The sequence below is a fragment of the Nerophis lumbriciformis genome, linkage group LG13, assembly GCF_033978685.3.
Source record: "Nerophis lumbriciformis linkage group LG13, RoL_Nlum_v2.1, whole genome shotgun sequence".
Taxonomy (NCBI): domain Eukaryota; kingdom Metazoa; phylum Chordata; class Actinopteri; order Syngnathiformes; family Syngnathidae; genus Nerophis; species Nerophis lumbriciformis.
The window spans coordinates 29,155,870-29,177,920 of NC_084560.2; the positions used below are offsets into that span (position 1 = coordinate 29,155,870).

The 22,051-nt window shown below is 37.6% G+C and overlaps 1 protein-coding gene across 6 annotated transcripts in view; it reads left to right on the plus strand.

Moving 5' to 3' along the window:
- myo16 (myosin XVI) overlaps nt 1–22,051 on the plus strand; it is a 257,282-nt gene that overhangs the window by 57,059 nt on the left and 178,172 nt on the right. For all 6 annotated transcript variants that reach the window (XM_061971132.1, XM_061971135.1, XM_061971134.1 and 3 more), the window contains one exon: nt 8,642–8,917. In XM_061971132.1, the coding sequence (XP_061827116.1) occupies nt 8,642–8,917 (276 nt within the window). The remainder of the gene's footprint in view (nt 1–8,641; nt 8,918–22,051) is intronic.

Here is a 22,051-nt window from a genome sequence, read left to right on the forward strand (position 1 = left end):
ACAAAAGCTCACTTTTATTTTATAAGAAAAAATAAATAAATAAATAAATAAATAAATATTGACGGTTACCCCCCTAAAAAAAATAAAAATAAAATATTGACTGTTACCCAAAGTATATTAAGTGGGATTTTTCAGAAAAACAAATATATACAGTAACACAAAAACAACCTGTCTCTGTGATCACTATAGGTGTATGAATAATAATATAGCGTTAAATAAAATCAGTCCCTTGGGCACAAAACTGAAAATAATGCAGCTCTCCAAAAAGTGCACTTCTGCTGCTATTGGAACATACTAACTACATACACTATGACACTAAGAACACCACAGTCATCAATCAACAATTCTTCCCCCCTTACATGAGAGCGAAGCCTGGCAATAATTGCATATTGCCTGTTCTGCCCTCACTATACGTGTTGAGGTTATACAGCTTGGCAGACAGCTAACAAACAATCCAAAGCAGATTAATCCATGTTGGCTCTTTATTGTTGTTGATCTTGCTTTGTCTTTTCCTATCTTTACTTTTGTCTTGCACTGGACTGTTTTTTGTTTTTTTAAACTAAAAACCACACAATGACAAATATATAAGCTATGTGATTCAATTAACATACTGAAATGGAATACACAATATGTAAATATTAGCTTCACACAAATATACTGTACTATCATCAAACAAATACTTCTAAGTGTTGAAACTATTTCGATGGTGGAAATATACAACTGGTAGCCATTTTAAGTCCTCAAAACATCCATTAAAACAGTACACAAAAATAGTTTTTCAATAAACTTCTTAGTATCAATCTTAACCACTTTCCACCTAAAAAGAGTTACATAAACAAGTTTTTTTTTTAGGTGGAAAAAAAAGCTTGTAAGAGCTAACACAACTTGTCTACTTCTCAATTGTCTCAACCCGGAAGTGCCCAAACTAATGACGCGTAGTATTTTCATATCGCCACAAGGTGTCAGTAAGAGTCTACAATCAAATGGGCATAACATTGCAGGTTCCACAGGGCATTTCCTGTACGTGGGAAGGGATTCGTTCCCAGGGATTCAAATAAAGAACCAACTCTTTTTCTTTACTATAGTGGCCTCGATAACGGGAACCGGTTCTCAAAAAGGGATTCGAGTCCATGGAATCGGTTCGTTTCTTATCGAACAACCCGGAGAACCGATTTCAAACATCTACACAGTTTTGTCTTCGTATATAGTGTAATTCTGTTTATATTTGCATAGTCAGTTTTTCGATAGCAGGATTTAATACAAAAATAAATCATTTATATAAGGGGCAAACATCTCATGCCACGTTACAATTAGACTGCGATCCAATTGCCAATGAACATCCATAACTCTGTGATTGAAATAATACTTTTAAAATGTGCCAAAAGAACTTGCAGAATCCTTACAGTACTGAAAGTATTCAGCATTGTGTTATTTTGTAAATGATTGCTGATATTTAAAAAAAAAAAAATCTGTTTATTGGCAGGATTACGCTTGTGCAACCATAACAATCAGTTTTGCTTGGTTTGACGGCACAGAGCGCACAGAGACCTAATGTGCAATAAAGATAATACAAAACAAGGTAATAACACCATGGTTCATAAACAATAGGCTATTGAGCATACTTACAATGTGAAGAAGACTCTTAAACTAGAATTTGGTGCATTTATCGCTTTTTCAGAATGTGTTCCTCTTCTGACAATCTCCAGTAATACTATAGTTAGTGCCAGTACAGCCACTCTAATAACGTTCAAATGTCTGAACTAGGGCTGTCTTCGACTGAGGATTTACGAAGTCAAATCTGATTAAATGATTCCCATAGTCCAGTGATCTCATTTGCGACTTTTTAAAAACCTGGTAGAGATTGAATGGCTTAGTAAGGTCCATGAATCGGCCTAGCCGGAGTCGGTATCGGCTCTGGCGGACCGCCGAGAAAACGATGATCACACTTGACTATCGAGAAGAAGTACAATTTTTAACGAGATATCTGTAAGTGAACCTGTGGAAGGCTAAATAATGTTATTTGAGGGGAGCAGTGAGGGAGGCCTCCTGCCCGGGCTCTGTGTCCGATGGCCAAAGGCAACGTGTCCTTGTGGCGCATTACAACCGGCCCACCGGCCCCCAATCTCTGAACAGCCTCCTAACACTTCTGCTGTACATAGGGGGCCTCAGGTAATGAACATAAAGTAAGGAGGGGGATTTTGATATTCAAATCACAGTTCTCCAAATTGAATCGCCAATTAGTCGACTATTCTAACTCACCCATAGTCTGAACATTTAACCCTGCTGAGTCTGCTCAGAAAAAGACTGCGTTTACACTGAAAGCAAACAAATCGTATTAACAGGTGAAATGCACCATAGGACTATGGTGCAAAACGAGCAAGAGGCACACGCACACGCATGGAGTACTTACAAGCATAACAGCGTGGAGCGGTGCTTTGAAACATAGCTAGCGAGTGGCTAACTTCCATCCGCAGTCAGCAGTGTTTTACCTACTGCCATCCATCCCTCCATTTTCTACCGCTTGTCCCTTTCGGGGTCGCGGGGGGTGCTGGAGCCTATCTCAGCTGCATCCGGGCAGAAGGCGGGGTACACCCTGGACAAGTCGCCACCTCATCGCAGGGCCAACACAGATAGACAGACAACATGCACACTCACGTTCACACACTAGGGCCAATTTAGTGTTGCCAATCAACCTATCCCCAGGTGCATGTCTTTGGAAGTGGGAGGAAGTACCCGTAGGGAACCCACGCAGTCACGGGAAGAACATGCAAACTCCGTTTTACCTACTTCTGAATCACTAATCCTCGCCTCAATGGCGACAAACTACATTTCCTACAAGTATCATCCCTGCAAGACGAGGAATAGCTAAACATGTTTCACTACACGCCGTAGGAGGATATAATAGTTAACAACTAAAAACAAGGTAGCGCTCCTGAATGTAAACAAATGGCATGGGTGGATATACACAGACATCGACTGTAACAATACCAAGTACAAGAGCCGTATATAGTGATTACATCGATATTTTTTTATCACATCGTTTGTCATTTTTATTGTTTATAAACCCAGGACACAAAATAACTAAGTATGACCATTGTATGACCCTGTAACTACTTGGTTTAGCTTTGATACCAACATTTGTTGTATCACCCAAAACGTATGTTAAGTATCCAAACAAGAGAAGAATAAGTGCTTATTAGATTTTAACAGAAGTGTAGATAAAACATATTAAAATAGAAAGTAAGCAGATATTAATAAGTAGATTAATAATCAATTTTCTACCACTTGTGCCTCATAATGTTGACAAAATAATAGAATGATAAATGACACAATATGTTACTGCATACGTCAGCAGACTAAATTGGGAGCCTTTATTTGTTTACTTACTACAAAAAGAGAAGTTGTCTCGTATGATCACTATCTTATTTAATGACAAAATTGTTGTTTGATTGCAATAGGAAACGTATGTTTAATGTATTAAAACATTTTCTGTTAAAATAAAGCCAATAATGGAATTTTTTTGTGGTCACCTTTATTTTGAAAAGTATCAAAGTATTGAAATACATTTTGTTATCAGTACCAAAATATTGGTATCAGGACATAACCGAACCAACATTAAATGTTAAAACGCACATGCAGTATTATAGGTCAGAAAAGGATGCTATGTTTTTGCGCTTTTTTAGTCATATTTTATTCAGGACGGCACAGTGAAAAGGCTGTTGGGTGATTGTGTTTCTTGGTTTGTTTCTGTTGAAGTTTTCAAAGAGCATGAGGCAGAAAACACCTGGCATGATCAGTAGTCAAATGAGTGCTTCATTGTTTGAGATGTGAACACAAAAGACTGTTTTTATGTAAACCAAGCAGATGGTACTGATGTATTGTGTGTGCATTTGTTTGTGGTTACAATACATGTGCAGGGATCAGTAGAAGAAAAGTTATTTGCCTGTCTGGATGGACATATGCAAGTCTGATACAAATCTATTCCAAACACACAAACTGTGATGACTAACAGCAAAGAAGATGCATAGACTAATATGGATGAGATGTAAACATGGGGCCATGTTTAATACTTCACAGGTCTCCTAACAACAATCTTTCCACCTGACAAGTAGACAGATGAGGGTCATTGAACAGAGAGAAACCAGATTTTCAAACCAAGACACTTCTAAACAGAAGACCGATGTCCTGCAGGTGTGGTGAATTAAGACAAGAGCAGCAGTGGGATCAGATAAATGAGTACAGAGCCAACATAGAGCTAATAAAGAGAGTCTGGGATGTCTCACTGGCCTTTGAACTATCTATGACCCAAAAGCTCGTAATTTAATTTTGACCTTAATCATTAATTTGTGATTAAGGGTGGTATTGGGGCGGTATAGCTCGGTTGGTAGAGTGGCCGTGTCAGCAACTGGAGGGTTCCAGGTTCGATCCCCGCTTCCGCCATCTGAGTCACTGCCGTTGTGTCCTTGGGCAAGACACTTTACCCACCTGCTCCCAGTGCCACCCACACTGGTTTAAATGTAACTTAGGTATTGGGTTTCACTATGTAAAAGCGCTTTGAGTCACTAGAGAAAAGCGCTATATAAATATAATTCACTTCACTTCACTTCACTTCATTCATAATTCCTAATCCCCCTCAGTTGATCTTGCGTCCGTTTTTGGTAAGCAATCCAGAAACGCAGTAACAGTCTGCGGATATTTTGTCATAAAACTGTTTTGTTTAGGACCCAAGTTTCCACTTTCTTCTGACGGAGTCCTCTCGTAGCACAACTCGAACGACAATGTGACGGGAGTAATATGGCGGAGGGAGTCGTCGTCCAATCGGTTTTGTTTAGGACTGCAGACTAAATGTCTTCTGATGACTCTTTTAGGGTTGGATTAATGATCAATATAGGACTTTAGACAGAAAGTTCCACAATCCAAGCACAGCAAAGTTCCTCAAAATATGCCTTAGTTGGTTTTCTTCAAACTTTCCATGCAGATTTCTTAGAAAAAAATGCTATGCTTAACTTCCAAATATATTAGAAGTAAGATGGCTAAGGTATGTTAAAGAGGTCAGAGTCTAGATGTTCCCTATTCTGTATTATTAATTTAACTTTCTGCATGTCACAAGTCATCCTATCTTCGTGAAACTTTCATAATTTGTTCTTTGAATGTCAAGAAGTGATGCCCCATATTGCAGTAATGCTTGGCAATACTACACAAATGTGCCTAAACACCTCCAAAATCATCCCATTCTTCAATATGCATTATAAAATAAGTAAACATGGTATTTGATTTGACAACTGTTATTGGCTTAGGAAAAGTATGTTATCAGTTAGAACATTTAGAATAATGTTGCAATTAGGGATGTAACGATAAACGGTATTAATTATAACCGCTGTAAAACTCCCGACGATTCGTATTACCGATTATTGAAAAAAACTTGATGGATAACTGCACTTTGACAAACTCACAGACCAGTGCCAGCTCTTTAGCTTAAAATGCTAACATGAAACAAATTATAAAATAAATAAAATCTTAACATCTTTCCTCATTAAGAAACAACAAACCCCAATCTAAACTTATATAAACACATTGCTGTCTGAGAAACTAAGATATCCAATTGTGCACATTGAACCTACAAACTGTAGGTTCAATGTATACGAGAGAGACGTGTTTTTACGGTGCATTTAAGGACCGCTGAACAGAGTAGGAGGCCACTAAGCAACCCAAAAATAATGAATAGTATTTTTGTTTATAATAGATTATTTGGGATGCACATTTCTTTAAAAAAAAATCATAAAATACTGCTGTACAAACCAATATTTAGAACAATAAAACAGAAATAATACTGACACTAAATCACTTTCAGTAAGGCATAAGAAACACAAAACATGCAAAATAGTGGTTGTCTTTCTTTTAGTTATTATCCATCCATCCATTTTCTACCGCTTATTCCCTTTTGGGGTCGCGGGGGGCGCTGGAGCCTATCTCAGCTACAATCGGGCGGAAGGCGGGGTACACCCTGGACAAGTCGCCACCTCATCGCAGGACCAACACAGATAGACAGACAACATTCACACTCACATTCACACACTAGGGCCAATTTAGTGTTGCCAATCAACCTATCCCCAGGTGCATGTCTTTGGAGGTGGGAGGAAGCCGGAGTACCCGGAGGGAACCCACGCAGTCACGGGGAGAACATGCAAACTCCACACAGAAAGATCCCGAACCCGGGATTGAACCCAAGACTACTCAGGACCTTCGTATTGTGAGGCAGATGTACTAACCCCTCTGCCACCGTGACGCCCTCTTTTAGTTATTAAAAAAATAAAAAAAATTTGGTCAAAAAAATGTCAGTGTGTGTATAAGTACTTTTTGTGTATATTCAATAATAATAATAACCGTGATAAATTTGGTCACGATAGCCGTGACATGAAATTTTCATATCGTTAATGCCTACTTGCAACTGATACTATAGCCTGTAAAAGACAGCTTGAGATGGTCAATACTAAAGGTAACAGTAGTCAGATGTTTTGCTTTGGGAGTCATGGTTACTAATAGTGCCTAGGAGAATATCCAGACCTTGAGAACCCACTTCCGTCATTAAAGCCCCCTGTTTCGGAAACACTTTGCCTTGTAGGGGGCATACGTAAACAGACAAAGACAAACAAATTACACCAAAGCAATGTGGCAACATAGAAATGCTTCAAAAGTAGTGTGCTAGTAAGTTGTGTGTTCCATCCATCCATCCATTTTCTACCGCGTATTCCCTTTGGGGTCGCGGGGGCGCTGGAGCCTATCTCCGCTACAATCGGGCGGAAGGCGGAGTACACCCTCATCACAGACGTTGTGTGTTTATTTTGACAAATAAATAAAGCTCTTTAATGGGGATGTACCGATATCAACATCTCACAATACGATATTGTCATGGTATTAGGGCCATGGTATGATATTATTGTGGAGTTGTCAAAAAAATAAAGGTTAGGTAAAAACAAGCCATAGTGAGTAAAATGAAGTGGCAGGAATGTTAAAGATAAACACACTTACTGTAATTGATTACACACATAATGCTCAAATGTTCATATTTATTACTACATTATTAATATTTTCAAGTGCAAAGAATAGTGTTTTGTGAGTGTCTTTAAAGTGACAATGTAAGCTTCCAGTTTACCAAGTGGAAACAAATTATGTTCACTTTAGTGTCTTTCAACCTTTAACTTCCTGAGAAGCATCATCCCCTCCGGAAATCGGTCGACATATTTGTATTAGTTTGGAAAAGAGCTGATAATTTAACTTTGAATAATGTAAATACCTCACACATTGATGGCTTTTTGGTTTCACATCAAGGATATTTTATGGGTGACGGTTCATCAAGTGGCTTCTCATATTACATCTCTACTCTTTGCACAAAAGTATTGTTTTCCCCTTATGTACAGAAAATTTAACTGGCTTCAAAAGGACCCTGTTATGCAAAACCAACTTTATTGATTTTGCATATCTGTTGTGTATTTGGGATTTGCGAAAATTCAAAAAATTTGAAATCAAACCGTGGAGGCATTTAAAAAATAATCTTGCCTTCCTTCATACTTCCGCCAAACAAGCCGTTTGGAGCCTGTGACATTACCGATTGGGAAAAACGTGATCTATGTATGGTAGAAATGTACCCAGAGTGCCTTGCGCGCGTCCGCCATCAGGGTCTGTGCCATAGTCAATAAGCTCCTTCTTTTTTGCTATCCTCTTGTTTTGGGGCAAATGCAAGGACATGCATCCTCCGCTGTTGTGATTTCTAATACAAAGTAGTGTATAGTTCAAACTTAGATCTGTCAGTGGACTCGCTATGGAAGTGCTAAAAACTATGACATGTCACAGTCGAAGAATCATGTAAATAAGACCGCCCACAAAACGGCGCATTCTGAAAAGACAGTCAGAAAGCGGCTTCAAAACGATCTGTAAAACCTAATCTATACAAGATTTTGCCCAAAGAAGCACCAGTACATGTTATGTAGACCACAAGGAAGTTTTTTAAATGTAGAAAAAAATCAAATGACCCCTTTCAATCTGAGGTAGTTACCGAACCGTGAACTAATGTACCTAATACCAATCAAGGTTTCTCTTTCTTGAGTTTTGACAAACTTAAGGCATTTGAAGGGTTGACAAAACCAAACTTTTCCCACGAGATAAACAGCTACATTTTATTGAGTTTCCTGTCACTTTTGTAATTGATTGCATGAAAAAAATCCTAATGTTTTGTACGATTCATGGTGTTCGTCCACATCTAATGCACTCCCAGTTTTCTGGAGTCAGAAATCACATGTTTTTGTCTTTGCCTGTTGCAATTCCCAATTGATTTTCTGGGAATTTGTCTGCTACAGTTGCCACCTGTAAATACTGCCTGATGCTAGGCTATTTGTCTGAAGTCTACAGAGTGGCTGACTGGCTTAACAAGAGAATCCCTGCTCTGTGTTGGGATAAGAGAGACGACACGCTCGGCACTGCTACTCAAGGCGCCAGAGGGCTAAACAAAAGCAACCGTGTGTTTTACGTTATTAGCTCAGAATCTATCAAAGTCTACTAAAGTAAACCCTACAGTCAAGTGCTTTATACTGATATACCCAGCCATAAGATGACCAATCTTGTCTTTGTCTCTTGTCAACACCAGGCTGTTTCCAGCTATGTAACGCCTTTCGTCACAACATGGAGATAGACCAGTGTCTGCTGGAGTCTCTGCCCATCGGACAGCGCCAGCGGGTGGTCAGGAGGATGCGCTGTGACCAAATACGGGCGTATTACGAGAGGGAAAAGGGCCCCCAGCAACGTCAGCAGGGCGGCGTCAAAGTCAGAAGAGTTCCATCCGGCCACCGTGAAAAACAACAAGTCCGCTTCGGTTTGGCCGACAACTTACAGGACGCCATCGTTCGCCATGACGATAAAGAAGGTGAGTCTTGTGATTGCTGTTTTGTGTACAGTGTAACATTTGACACTGTCATTGTTCCAAATAATGGATGATTACTGTGTAAACAGGAGATAGCTTGCTATTGGCACACTATCAATAACAACATGCTGTTGACAAAATCCTAAAAAGGATATGTTTTGGATGTGTTTTTATTTTTATTTTGCACCCTTTTTGTTTATATATTGTCTAACTCATCAAACGTGATAACCGATTAACCACCGTTCCAAACAGATGGACCTTTTAGTTTCCAGTAGCTTTGTTTTCTTGTTTTTGTTGTTATCCTGCCATGCATTTTTGAGTACTGATGCCAGGTCAAATCAAATCAAATCAAACTTTATTTATAAAGCGCTTTTCATACATAAAAGAAATGCAACGCAAAGTGCTTTACAAAGTTAAAAACAATACCCATATCCCCCATTATCACATAGGTACGCACGGATACAGATACCAAACACAAACACACACACACAACATACACACGTATGCAACTATATGGACCAATGAATGCATGGCTGAGTACAGAGGAGACATGTGAGTAAACACTATCACAGGAGCCATCTGCACCAGGAGGTCATCAGACCATGGCCACCAGGACACTGACACAAAAGCGCCCCCACAAGCACGGCCGATAACCCCTAAAGGCAGATGGCTCATCTGAGGAACGTTGGAAAGTAAAAATGATACAACTTGTAAAATAGTAAGAACCATGTGAAGAGATAAAAATTAAGTACAAGTAAGACATATGAAGATTAATAGAAGAAAAAAAATGATATACAGTAAATAAATAATACATAAATATAACTAAATAAAATCTTGCATAACTAATAGGATACAAAGTAAAATACAAATGACTTCAATACAATAATAAATATCAGGTAAAAGTCAAACCAAAAAGGTGGGTCTTAAGACTGCTCTTAAAAACATGAACGTTCTCTGCAGCCCTGAAGTTCTCCGGCAAGCTGTTCCATAGACTGGGGCCATAATGGTGGAAAGATGCCATCCCGTGACTTTGTGTCCTGACTTTGGGAAGAATTAGGAGATGAGTCCTGAAGGATCTCAGGGCTCGGGAAGGTTCATAGGGTAAAAGCAAATCTGAAAGATAAGAAGGCCCAATACCATAAAAAACAGTTATAAACCAAAAGAAGAACCTTAAAATGTATCCTGAAACACACGGGGAGCCAATGCGGAGATTTTAAAACTGGTGTAATGTGAGCCCGCCTTCTGGTCTTCGTCAGGACACGTGCCGCTGAATTTTGGAGTAATTGTAAAGGTGCAATAACTTTTTTAGGAAGACCAGAAAGCAGGGCATTACAATAATCTATACGATTTGTAATAAAAGCATGCATTAGCGTCTCCGTGTTGCCCTGAGAGAGAATTGGGCGAACTCTGGCTATATTCTTAACGTCCTCACCATAATCATAAAATCACCATTCTTGTCCTAGGAGGCCTGGCCACATTGGGAATATTTCATTTCGGGAACAAGGTTATTCCAGTGTGTCTGTCATTGTTGATCAAGGCTATTGATGACTTTGAGAATGTTCCCCTGGCAGACACTTAATCGGATTTGCCCTTGATCTACGCTGCTCACTGTTTTTGCCAGAGAAAATGCACTTTCTTCCAGGAAAGAGCCCCTGAAGAGATGAAGGCTGTCAGCGCATTTTAAGGACCGTCTCTCGGAACATGACTCGTTTATATAAGTTAGAAAACCTGCAGGATGCCAAAGAGGCTCATTAGCTAATCAGAAAAGTGACCGCAATCTGTCACAAGGTTACTGGGTTAATCTCTATTGCCTCGCTGCCAATGAGTTTGTTCAAGGTCCGTGTAAGCAGCAGTCAGACTAAAAGCAGACAGTCCATAAGAAAATAGCGAAAATCTGAACTGTAAGACCATCTTATTTTGTTTTCCTTTTCAATGAAGTCCAGAAAGAAGAAAAAAATCAAGATAACAGTCAATCAAAACGTTGATGACAAGTGATGATGTCTTCCTGCTGCAAAATGGAGTGGAATAAGTGTTGTAAAAACCCATAAAGACCGAAAGAAATGACAATTTTCACCCAGAGTTAAAATAGGTATAGTCATTAGCTATATATGATGTTTAAACACATATGTATGTACATGGAGTTTTCTAGGGAAAACAATGACATCTTATTTTTGGGTCAATACACTGAGTATAAAGGTACAATATTATGAGGGATAAACTGGGCTAGTAAACACACGAAAAGAAAAAAAATGTTTCATTACAAATTTAACTAAATTTCCTCCCAAAATGTGTATAAATAATACAAATAAAAGAATAAGTATTTTTCCTACATTTCCAAACACTTCCTTGTGGTCTGCATAATATGTAATGGTGGTGCTTTGGTAAAAATATTGAATACCCTCTTGTTTTACAGACCATCGTCAAGCCGCTTTCTGACCACTTCTACAGAATGCGCCATTTTATGGGTAGTCTTATTTACGTGTAGAAATCCTTCTTTCAGTCCAAGCCCTCTTTGACTGCGTCTCCACTTCTTCAGCCAAGTTTTTCAGCGCTTCCATATTGAGTCTACTGACAGATTAAAGTTAGGACTAAACACTACTTTGTATTAGAAGTGAAAACAACGGAGGATGTATTTGCATGTATGAGCCCGTCTGCCCTAAAACAAGAGGATAGAGAAACATCAAACTACAATGGCAGACTCGTGCAATGCTCTTCGGTTAAAGTTTTACCTTATATGGAGATATCCACTAATGTAACTAAAGCAAAATACACTATATTGCCAAAAGTATTTGGCCACCTGCCTTGACTCACATATGAACTTGAAGTGCCATCCCATTCCTAACCCATAGGGTTCAATATGATGTCGGTCCACCTTTTGCAGCTATTACAGCTTCAACTCTTCTGGCAAAGCTGTCCACAAGGTTGCGGAGTGTGTTTATGGACATTTTCGCATTGGTGAGGTCACACACTGATGTTGGTCGAGAAGGCCTGGCTCTCAGTCTCCGTTCTAATTCATCCCAAAGGTGTTCTATCGGGTTTAGGTCAGGACTCTGTGCAGGCCAGTCAAGTTCATCCACATCAGACTCTGTCATCCATGTGGCCAGGCCAAGTGATTAGGACACCCAATTCTGATAATTTGGATGGGTGGCCAAATACTTTTGGCAATATAGTGTACGTCACTGAAGTCTCAAATTCCAAACGGCTTGTTTGTAGCAAGATTGTTTTATAAATGTCTCCAACATGCCTTCATGGTTTGATTTCAAAAGTTCAGGACTTATTGGCATCCCAAATACAGCAAAAGGGCCCCTTTTAATTTTAGGCAAGTTGTGCTTGGATGTTAGCAATATGATGAGACCAAATGGGACTGGACAAGCGGTAGTAAATGAATAGATAGATGGATGGATGGAAGAGAATAAGGTCATTGAATTATAAAAATAAAGTCATAAATAGGTGAATATCACCAGAAAATCAACATTTTAGGAGAATGACGTTAAGCTATTACCATAAAAAAAGTTGTAATAATCTAACAATGACGCGACAATAAGGTAATAATATTACAGTCATTTTCACGGAAATAAACTTGAGAACATTGCAATGTTAATTTGACCTGCTGCTGTACTCTGTCTCAAAGTGTTAACATGTGCTCAATGTTTCCTTACCATTATTGCTGTGTTGTCTATTACCATTGTTGGTATATTCATTATTCCTACATTGTTGATACAAATTATTGTTACAGTATAATAATTATTGTTACCTGTGTTAATGCCACTATGATACAACATCTGTATTATAATCCTTGAACAAAGTAAGAATGAAACTCATATGAATAATCACTGAATGGAGAACTGGAGGTGGGATTAAATAACTTATCTTCTTCCCACTCCCTTTCAGGCAAAACTGGACAATCATGCATTACATACTATACATTACCTTTTGCACTATACTAATTTATATTATTATGTGTTGTCAACTTTGTACTTTTTTATGTCATTGCCTGAAATAAATAAATAAATACCGTATTTTTCGGAGTATAAATCGCACCGGAGTATAAGTCGCACCTGCTGAAAATGCATTATAAAGAAGGAAAAAATCATATATAAGTCACACTGGACTAAAAAACTATGAAAAAAACTGCGACTTATAGTCCGAAAAATACGGTAAATGAAAAAATATATAATAATAATATTCTGACATTTAGTTGTTGCTTGAGGGTGGCAATCCATTGGCGCCATCAGCTGATGTGTATGTAGAAGTCTCCCTGAATATAATATTTTACAATGCATAATTGTTTTTCAAACAATACTTTTATCTGCTTGCCTCTAAATACCCGAGTACTGGACAAATGAACAGTTATCGCATCATGATCTTTATTGAGTGTTCCTTCATGATTTGTCGGTCCAACCAAAAACAAGAGCAAGGTGTTCAAAAATCCACACACCTTAAGTATTCGTTATTCGTACTTGAGTGCATTATGTCGCCGCTTTGACTTTGTTTCTACTTACTGCAGCCATGTGATAGGAAATGCCCTGGGCTTGCTCCCTCCCTAGAGTATTATGTGGGAATATTTCTGGATGTTTTCCGTGCGCAACATGTGTGCTTTAAGATAAGAGGGAAATGTATAAACATCGCGGGTATGCCTCGCAGGTACTCTGCTCGAAGGGGCTGAAAGTGTAATTAAGGGGATTTGCATTTGTGACTGATTAATGATGGATGACGAATCGCATCTCTTCATAGAAAGGCGACCTCACCGACGAGATGCATAAGCACTGACTTTCTGAAACGATGGAAGGGTGTCTTTGTACCTATTGTATCTCGATTTCATAGGGGTGTAACGGTACGTCATGATCACGATAATTACCTACACTATAAAAAATGTCTGTTAAAATCTATGGTAAGCAGTTGTTAAATAGCAACAGTAAAACAGCGTAAAATCAAAAATACTTTATCACAGTAGTAATTGCAGTGGATTCATGCAAACCAAGAAACCGTAGATCACCTAAATTACTATGGTTATGATACGTAGAAAACATGACTTTACTGTGAAAATGTAAAAAAATTATACAACGCATTTGCAAATACTGTAATGTCACAAGCATGCAAATACAAAATGTACAGTATTATTCTGTCTAAAATAAAGATTTTGCAGATTGTACTTTTCAATTTACAGCATATTTGAATTATTTTAGGTTTTTTTGTTAAAGCATTAGCCTAGGTAACGTTTGGCTAACGACATGTTTTCTTGTATTTTTGTGGGAAGTTGTTTCAGATGTTGAGGGGTTACGTCATTGTGCTTTATTGCAAACTGCATCGAAATGAGCCACGCTGTGTGTTTAAGTGTGTTAGAACTGGTTGCAAGCAGCTATTTAACAGACACGGAGTGTTTTAAGGCTAATTTTTAATAGTTCGCTTGATGTTGCGGAAGGCCATGTTGTGAGTTGTCCAGTGAAAGGTTGTACAAAACCCAAAACCAGTGAAGTTGGTGCGTTGTGTAAATCGTAAACAAAAGCAGAATACAACGGTTCGCAAATCCTTTTCAACCTATATTCAATTGAATAGACTGCAAAGACAAGATACTTAACGTTTGAACTGAGAAACGTTATTTTTTGCAAATATTAGCTCATTTGGAATTTGATGCCTGCAACATGTTTAAAAAAAGCTGGCACAAGTGGCAAAAAAGTCTGAGAAAGTTGAGGAATGCTTATCAAATTCTTATTTGGAACATCTCACAGGTGAGCAGTCTATTCAATCGAATATAACTTGAAAAGAATTTGCAAATCATTGTATTCTGTTTTTTTTTTTTTTTTGATTTACACAACGTGCCAACTGCACTGGTTTTTAGGTTTTATACAAATACTTTCAAGTTAAAATGCTCATGTACCGCTCACATGTCTCTCAAACACAGGCATTTTGCAGATAGATGTATCTGTAACAGGTGGGCGCGGTGGCTAGCGTTGGTGCCTCACAATGAGAAGGTCCTGAGTTCGATTCCCGCGCTGGTGGTCTTTGTGTGTGGAGTTTGCATGTTCTCCCCTTGACTGCGTGGGTTTCCTACAGTACAGTACAGTACAGTACAGTACAGTAGGTACCCAGGCTTCCTCCCATTTGCAAAGACATGCACCTGGGGATAGGCTGAATGGCAGCACTAAAGTAGGCCCTAATTAGTTTTACAGTGAATTCCTGGCAACTACAGCAGCCGGTATTTTACCGTAAATTCTATAGGTTTTTTTGTAAACACGTTAACAACATATCCGTTTTTTTCATGGTAATTCAAAGTAAGCAAAAATTGATATCAACCATAAAATTATCAGATTCAACATCAACCTACCGGAATGTCCTATACATCGTAACTGTATTTTTTACAGTGAATTTCTGGCATAGTTTCTGGTATTTTACCGAAAATTGTGCAGATTTTTTTTTTTTTACAGTGTAGGTTTTAAAGTTAAGCTTTAGTACATTTAGTACAAAAAAAAAAAAGTACATTTACAGTACAGTAAGGGGACAAAATGCAAACAATAAAACTGCTTAAACACCTTCAGTGTTTTTTTGTAAATGAATACAAAAACTGCAAACTGCTTGAAGCTTATTCTAAAATGATATATAATAGTGATGGCACCAGTTTAAATAATTAGATGTTATATATTATAGATGTTATTAGAAAATAATAAATAATGAAATATTTGATAGATTATTCAAATAATTTACAACATATTTCATTAATTTATAATATATAATTATTTAATAAAATATTTTATTAATTGATTGAATATTGTATTTATTAATGTAATTAATTATTTTAATTATATTTTACACTTGAAATATTGAATTGCCTGAAGTGGAGCATTAGTAGCTCTAGCTTGTATTTCCGTTTCCCATCTCTACTGAACAATGCTTTTGCCTTTTACTTATTTTACATTGAAGGTGTTCCCAAACAGGAGATTTTAACATTGGAAGCGGATTGTCAAGCTCCGGCTTATCTTTGGCCATATTGCTAGACATGAGTGCATGATTTATTTTTTATTTTTTATTATTATTATTTTTGTAGAGGCAGTTGCACTTCTTGTTCATGCCACTATTCATGATGTTCCAGGCCAAAATTCAGATTACAAATAAAACCTTAAACCTACATCATAATAGTCAAAAATGAATAAATAATCATCTGTTTCTCCTAGCAACATGCAAACAAAAGAAACGAGTAAGACAAGTCCAATGAGTAGATAAATGGATAGATGGAAATTATTGTGAAACAAGAATGGGAAAAAAACCCTCATAAGAGAACAAAATGCTGCTGTCGTCAGTTCGGGCTAACTTTCTTCTCAAAGGCACATCAAGCAGCTTCAAATGGTGCTTTGGTGTGGCTAGAATATTCCGTCTATGACATGTAGTAAGCAGTGAGCACACTGGAAGTTTTGCCTCAATTTGATGCACTCAGGCTGCCATCACTCAAACCTTCTAAAAGGAGAATAACTGATGTTTCCCAAAGGACTTTCTTTTTTTAACGGTTGATCAAACATTGAAGCACATATAGAGTATGTAGGCTTTTTTTAGAAGCCTTACGGTTTGTTTGTCTTTTAGTGTGCTGGTTGTTTGTCCACCGCTAAAACACAGAGGTCACAGTTCACATAATTAACAATTGGAGAGTTTCTCACAGGACCTGACTGAGGTCATTGTCTAATGCAGTGTTTTTCAACCACTGTGCCGCGGCACACTAGTGTGCTGTGAGATACAGTCGGGTGTGCTGTGGGAGATGATCTAATTTCACCTTTTTGGGTTAATATTTTTGGCAAACCAGTAATTATAGTCTGCAAATGATGTGTTGTTGTTGAGTGTTGGTGCTGTCTAGAGCTCGGCAGAGTAACCGTGTAAAACTCTTCCATATCAGTAGGTGGCAGCCGGTAACTAATTGCTTTGTAGATGTCGGAAACAGCGGGAGGCAGTGTGAAGGTAAAAATGTGTCTAATGCTTAAACCAAAAATATACAAAAGGTGAGTGCCCCTAAGAAAAGGCATTGAAGCTTAGGGAAGGCTATGCAGAACGAAACTAAAACTGAACTGGCTACAAAGTAAACAAAAACAGAATGCTGGACGACAGCAAAGACTTACTGTGGAGAAAAGATGGCGTCCACAATGTACATCCGAACATGAAATGACAATCAACAATGTCCCCACAAAGAAGGATAAAAACGACTAAAATATTCTTGATTGCTAAAACAAAGTAGATGCGGGAAATACAGCTCAAAGGAAGACATGAAACTGCTACAGGAAAATACCGGAAAAAAAGAGAAAAAGACACCAAAAAAGGAGCGCAAGACAAGAACTAAAACACTACACACTGGAAAACAGCAAAAAAATCAAAATAAGTCATGGCGTGATGTGACAGTAGACCTACTTTGACACAAGAGCTATATTGATGCATGGTTGGTTATGGTTTAAAGTCATATCCAACAATTGCGACAACAACTTTTTACTGTCAACTGAGTTTCGTTTTTTTAATGATTTCTGCTGGTGGTGTGCCTCCGGATTTTGTCAAAGCAAAAAATGTGCCTTGGCTCAAAAAAGGTTGAAAAACACTGCTCTAATCTGCATAATTGACCATGATGTAAATCTTAGTGTTTTTATAAAGATAGATAAAATTAAGTTTTTTGGTTTGGGTTCTAAGAAATGTGTACCATTATGTTGTTTTTAAAGCTTATTTAACAAGACAAGTTTGTTATTTAGAACTGGTTATATTTTGTCTGTCTTATGACACGCACGGGTGACTAGAAAACAATGTGGTTTCCTGGGCTTCATTTAAGTATGTGCTGATTTCAAAGATAATGTAAACCTCATTGTATGTCTGATATATCTCTATATTGATGAACAGATGCATTAGAACTAGGGTGGGGTTGTACGGTATACCGGTATTAGTATAGTACCACGATACTAATGAATCATATTCGGTACTATACCGCCTCTGAAAAGTACCGGTTATTTATGAGCATATTTATAAGCAGTGTTCTTTGTATTTTTTATATAGTGGTAGGGTATAGGCAGCTTCTGTTGTTTTTTCAATGTATAGTTCAGTCCCATCATTATGTGTTTGTGAGCGAAGCCGAACCAAATTTAAAGACAATAAAACGGATGCCAAATCTTTCAGTGGCGCCCCGAATTCAATTGTGGTGAGTCACTACAAATGAATGAATGCATAGGGAATTGTGGAGGATACCATGCATGTCTAGTTTAACATGCGTTATGCAATATACTCCTTTAAGTACCCAGATAATTAGCCCTTAGTGGTGCATTTGTGTGGCTGCGACCTTGATGGAGACGAATAGACTTCCGACTGTATCCCGTTCCCGTTGAGTCACATAATAATTCCTCCTGTAGCTTTTCTCCCGTTCCCCCAGTCTTCTCTCGTTGGCATGGAAATGCCACCCTAACAGCTGTTTTGCAAAGACACACTAAAAGAGAGATGTGGCCGTGGGGCGGGTATGGCCTCGCTCTCCCACTGTGGAGTTCCTCCCCGTCAGCATCCGTATGTGTGGATGTCATGCCGTGTTGGGTAGCAGAGCATTTGACCAAACATCAAAATACACCAATATTGATCGCTGTTGTTGTTGCTGCTGCTGCAGAACAAGCATCAGCTCTAGCTGCTAGTGTGCGTAAATCTTACAGTAAATCTTACTGTAAATCTACTGTAAATCTCCATAATAGCCACCGCTGCTTCCTTTCACTTTCATCTCCTTTGCAGCGGATGTATTTCTTTACAGAAAAATCAACATGATTTTGAAATATATCGCTCAAATATCTTTTTTTTTTTTTTTTTTTTTTCTCTTTTTTTTTTTTTTAATTAATCAATCCAATACACAACAATACCATAATAATGCAATTCCAATTCCAAAACCAAACCCGACCCAGCAACATTCAGAATAGCAATCAACAGAGCAATTGAGATGACACACTAACATGACACAAAACAATCCAAAAGCAGTCAAACGAAAATTAATATTATCAACAACAGTATCAATAATAATAACAATTCCAACATAGCAGTGATTATGAATCCCTCATTGACATTATCATTACAGCCATTTATAAAATATAAAAACGTTAAAAAAATGAACAATAGTGTCACAGTGTCTTACAGTTTCATCGCATCTCATAAGCTTGACAACACATTGTGTCCAATATTTTCCACTAAGATAAAATAAGTATTATTTTTGGTTCATTTAATAGTTAAAACAAATTTAAATAATGGATCCCATATTCCAATATATGACTCATTATTATCTAAACTAAATGCATTTTTTTCTACAGATATCATTTCCATAGCTTGTGTATACCACTCAGTATGAGTAGGACTATCAACATCTATTCATTTTTTTAATATTACCTTTTTGTTATGATGCATATTGAAAGAAATGCATTTTTACTCTTTGATGACACGTTACTAAATTGATGCAGATCACCAAGAATACAAATTTGCAGTGTCATTGGGATGTTTGTATTTATTAATGTGATTGCTTCTATTGTTGTTTTCAACCATAACTCTTTTATTCTCTGACATTCCTACAATCAATGAACAAGAGTTCCCTCAGCTGCCCGACACTTCATACATAACTTGCTATCTAATGCACCAATTTTAAACTGATAAATTGTCATATTTCTCATGAAAAGATTATAATGGTAAAATATTGCATGCAAGGGAACGGTGACATTGGAAATATTACCCATGGAGCTTGCAAGGTCAATCATTGTAATCAATACAACTCAGGTGCAGAAACGGGAGTTCAAGAACATTCACATTGAAAATAATTGTGCAATAATGATGGCTGTAATTTCCCATTGTACATTGAGTCAACTCACCCCTCCCCACGGCCATGGGATACAGTATCAACAATGCAATTGAGAGTAGCTGTCATGTCCAAAATGTGAAAAGTCACTTTTAAAAACAACTTTTACCTTCACAAATTATTCAGAGTGCATGAGGAAATGGAAGGGGAAATGTAGCTCTCACGGGCCACACAGTATGGAAGGTCAATGGGGATTTTTTTTTTAAATAAATGCATCTCTGAATAATTTACTTTAATGTTAAATTACATATATATATATATATATATATATATATATATATATATATATATATATATATATATATATATATGTATATATATAGTTAAAGTAGAGTACTCTATGAAAGTTGTGAGAGTTATATTTTTGATGGTTGAGCTTGACGGATAATTAAAATCATGAAGTGCTTACACACAGTATCATTAAACAATTAAAAAAAAAAATGAAATCATTATTTAGATAGGGAAATAATTAGTTAAATCGTGAGATAACAATAATTAAATGAATAAATAATTGAAGATTAAAAAACAATATTAAATAATTAAATGTGTAACACTTTTAATAACACAATTTATTTAATTCCAGTCATAATCAATAACACATTTGATTTTTTAAACATTAATTTGTTTAATTATTTTGTTTAACTAATAGTACTGATGAGTTAAATGTAAGCAACTGTGAGTTTTAGCACCAAACAACATTTTCAAGTGCATGCAGAGGTAAATAAAGCTACTGGATGCTGAGTACTCATCATACTTCAGATGCAGCTACTGCTACGTGTGGAGTTAATTGCTAATCTTTTTTTGACCTGGCACTAGTTAAAGACACAGGCGCTTATTAGCTTTTGTAGGAGACCCTGCGGTATATGGCTCTCTGCTTTGTTTTCCCATTCCTTCATTATATTCTATTCCTCTTGTCCTCAAGGCTGTCTTTCGAAGGCACTATTTGTCACCACGCAGTTATTTTTTTAAATGTATTATTTTTATTTATTTATTTATTTATTTTATAAACCTTTATTTATAATGTTCAACATTTACCAACAAGCATATAACATGTACAAAACAGTACAATACAGTGCCAGGGGGTTGTAAACTCAATAAAGCAACTAAAGTAGAATGCAATATATACAGTATATATATATACACTATATTGCCAAAAGTATTTGGCCACCTGCCTTGACTCACATATGAACTTGAAGTGCCATCCCATTCCTAACCCATAGGGTTCAATATGATGTCGGTCCACCTTTTGCAGCTATTACAGCTTCAATCATTCTGGGAAGGCTGTCCACAAGGTTGCGGCGTGTGTTTATAGGAATTTTCCACCATTCTTCTAAATACGCATTGGTGAGGTCACACACTGATGTTGGTCGAGAAGGCCTGGCTCTCAGTCTCCGTTCTAATTCATCCCAAAGGTGTTCTATCGGGTTCAGGTCAGGACTCTGTGCAGGCCGGTCAAGTTCATCCACACCAGACTCTGTCATCCATGTATTTATGGACCTTGCTTTGTGCACTGGTGCACAGTCATGTTGGGAGAGGAAGGGGCCCGCTCCAAACTGTTCCCACAAGGTTGGGAGCGTGGAATTGTCCAAAATGTTTTGGTATCCTGGAGCATTCAAAGTTCCTTTCACTGGAACAAAGGGGCCAAGCCCAACTCCTGAAAAACAACCCCACACCATAATTCCTCCTCCACCAAATTTTACACTCGGCACAATGCAGTCTGAAATGTACCGTTCTCCTGGCAACCTCCAAACCCAGACTCGTCCATCAGATTGCCAGATGGAAAAGCGTTTGTTGCACAGGTGGCATCCTATGACAGTTCTACGCTGGAAGTCACTGAGCTCCTGAGAGCAGCCAATTATTTCACAAATGTTTGTAGAAACAGTTTCCATGCCTAAGTGCTAGATTTTATACTTGTGGCCGGGCCAAGTGATTAGGACACCTGATTCTGATTATTTGGGTGGGTGGCCAAATACTTTTGGCAATATGGTGTATATGTAGCAATGTGTAAAGCCATAGGCTTACTTACACAAGTTCTGTAAATAGTCCAAATTTGGAGCACAGCATCATAGTTTTCACAGCTTTTTGGTTGTTAGAAGTAGAAAGTGTTTTAAAGTAAAGTTCTTCAACTTTTTTAAAGTCACAAAAAATATTTTGGGTATTGAGAAACTTACATTTATGAATATAAAACTTAGCCAATAGTATTAAGCCAATAGGTTGCAAAGGTAACACCACACAGTTCTGTCAACTTCATTTACTCTCTCAGGGTCATCATTAAGCATTTGACTTCTCTTCAGACGGATGCAATAAGT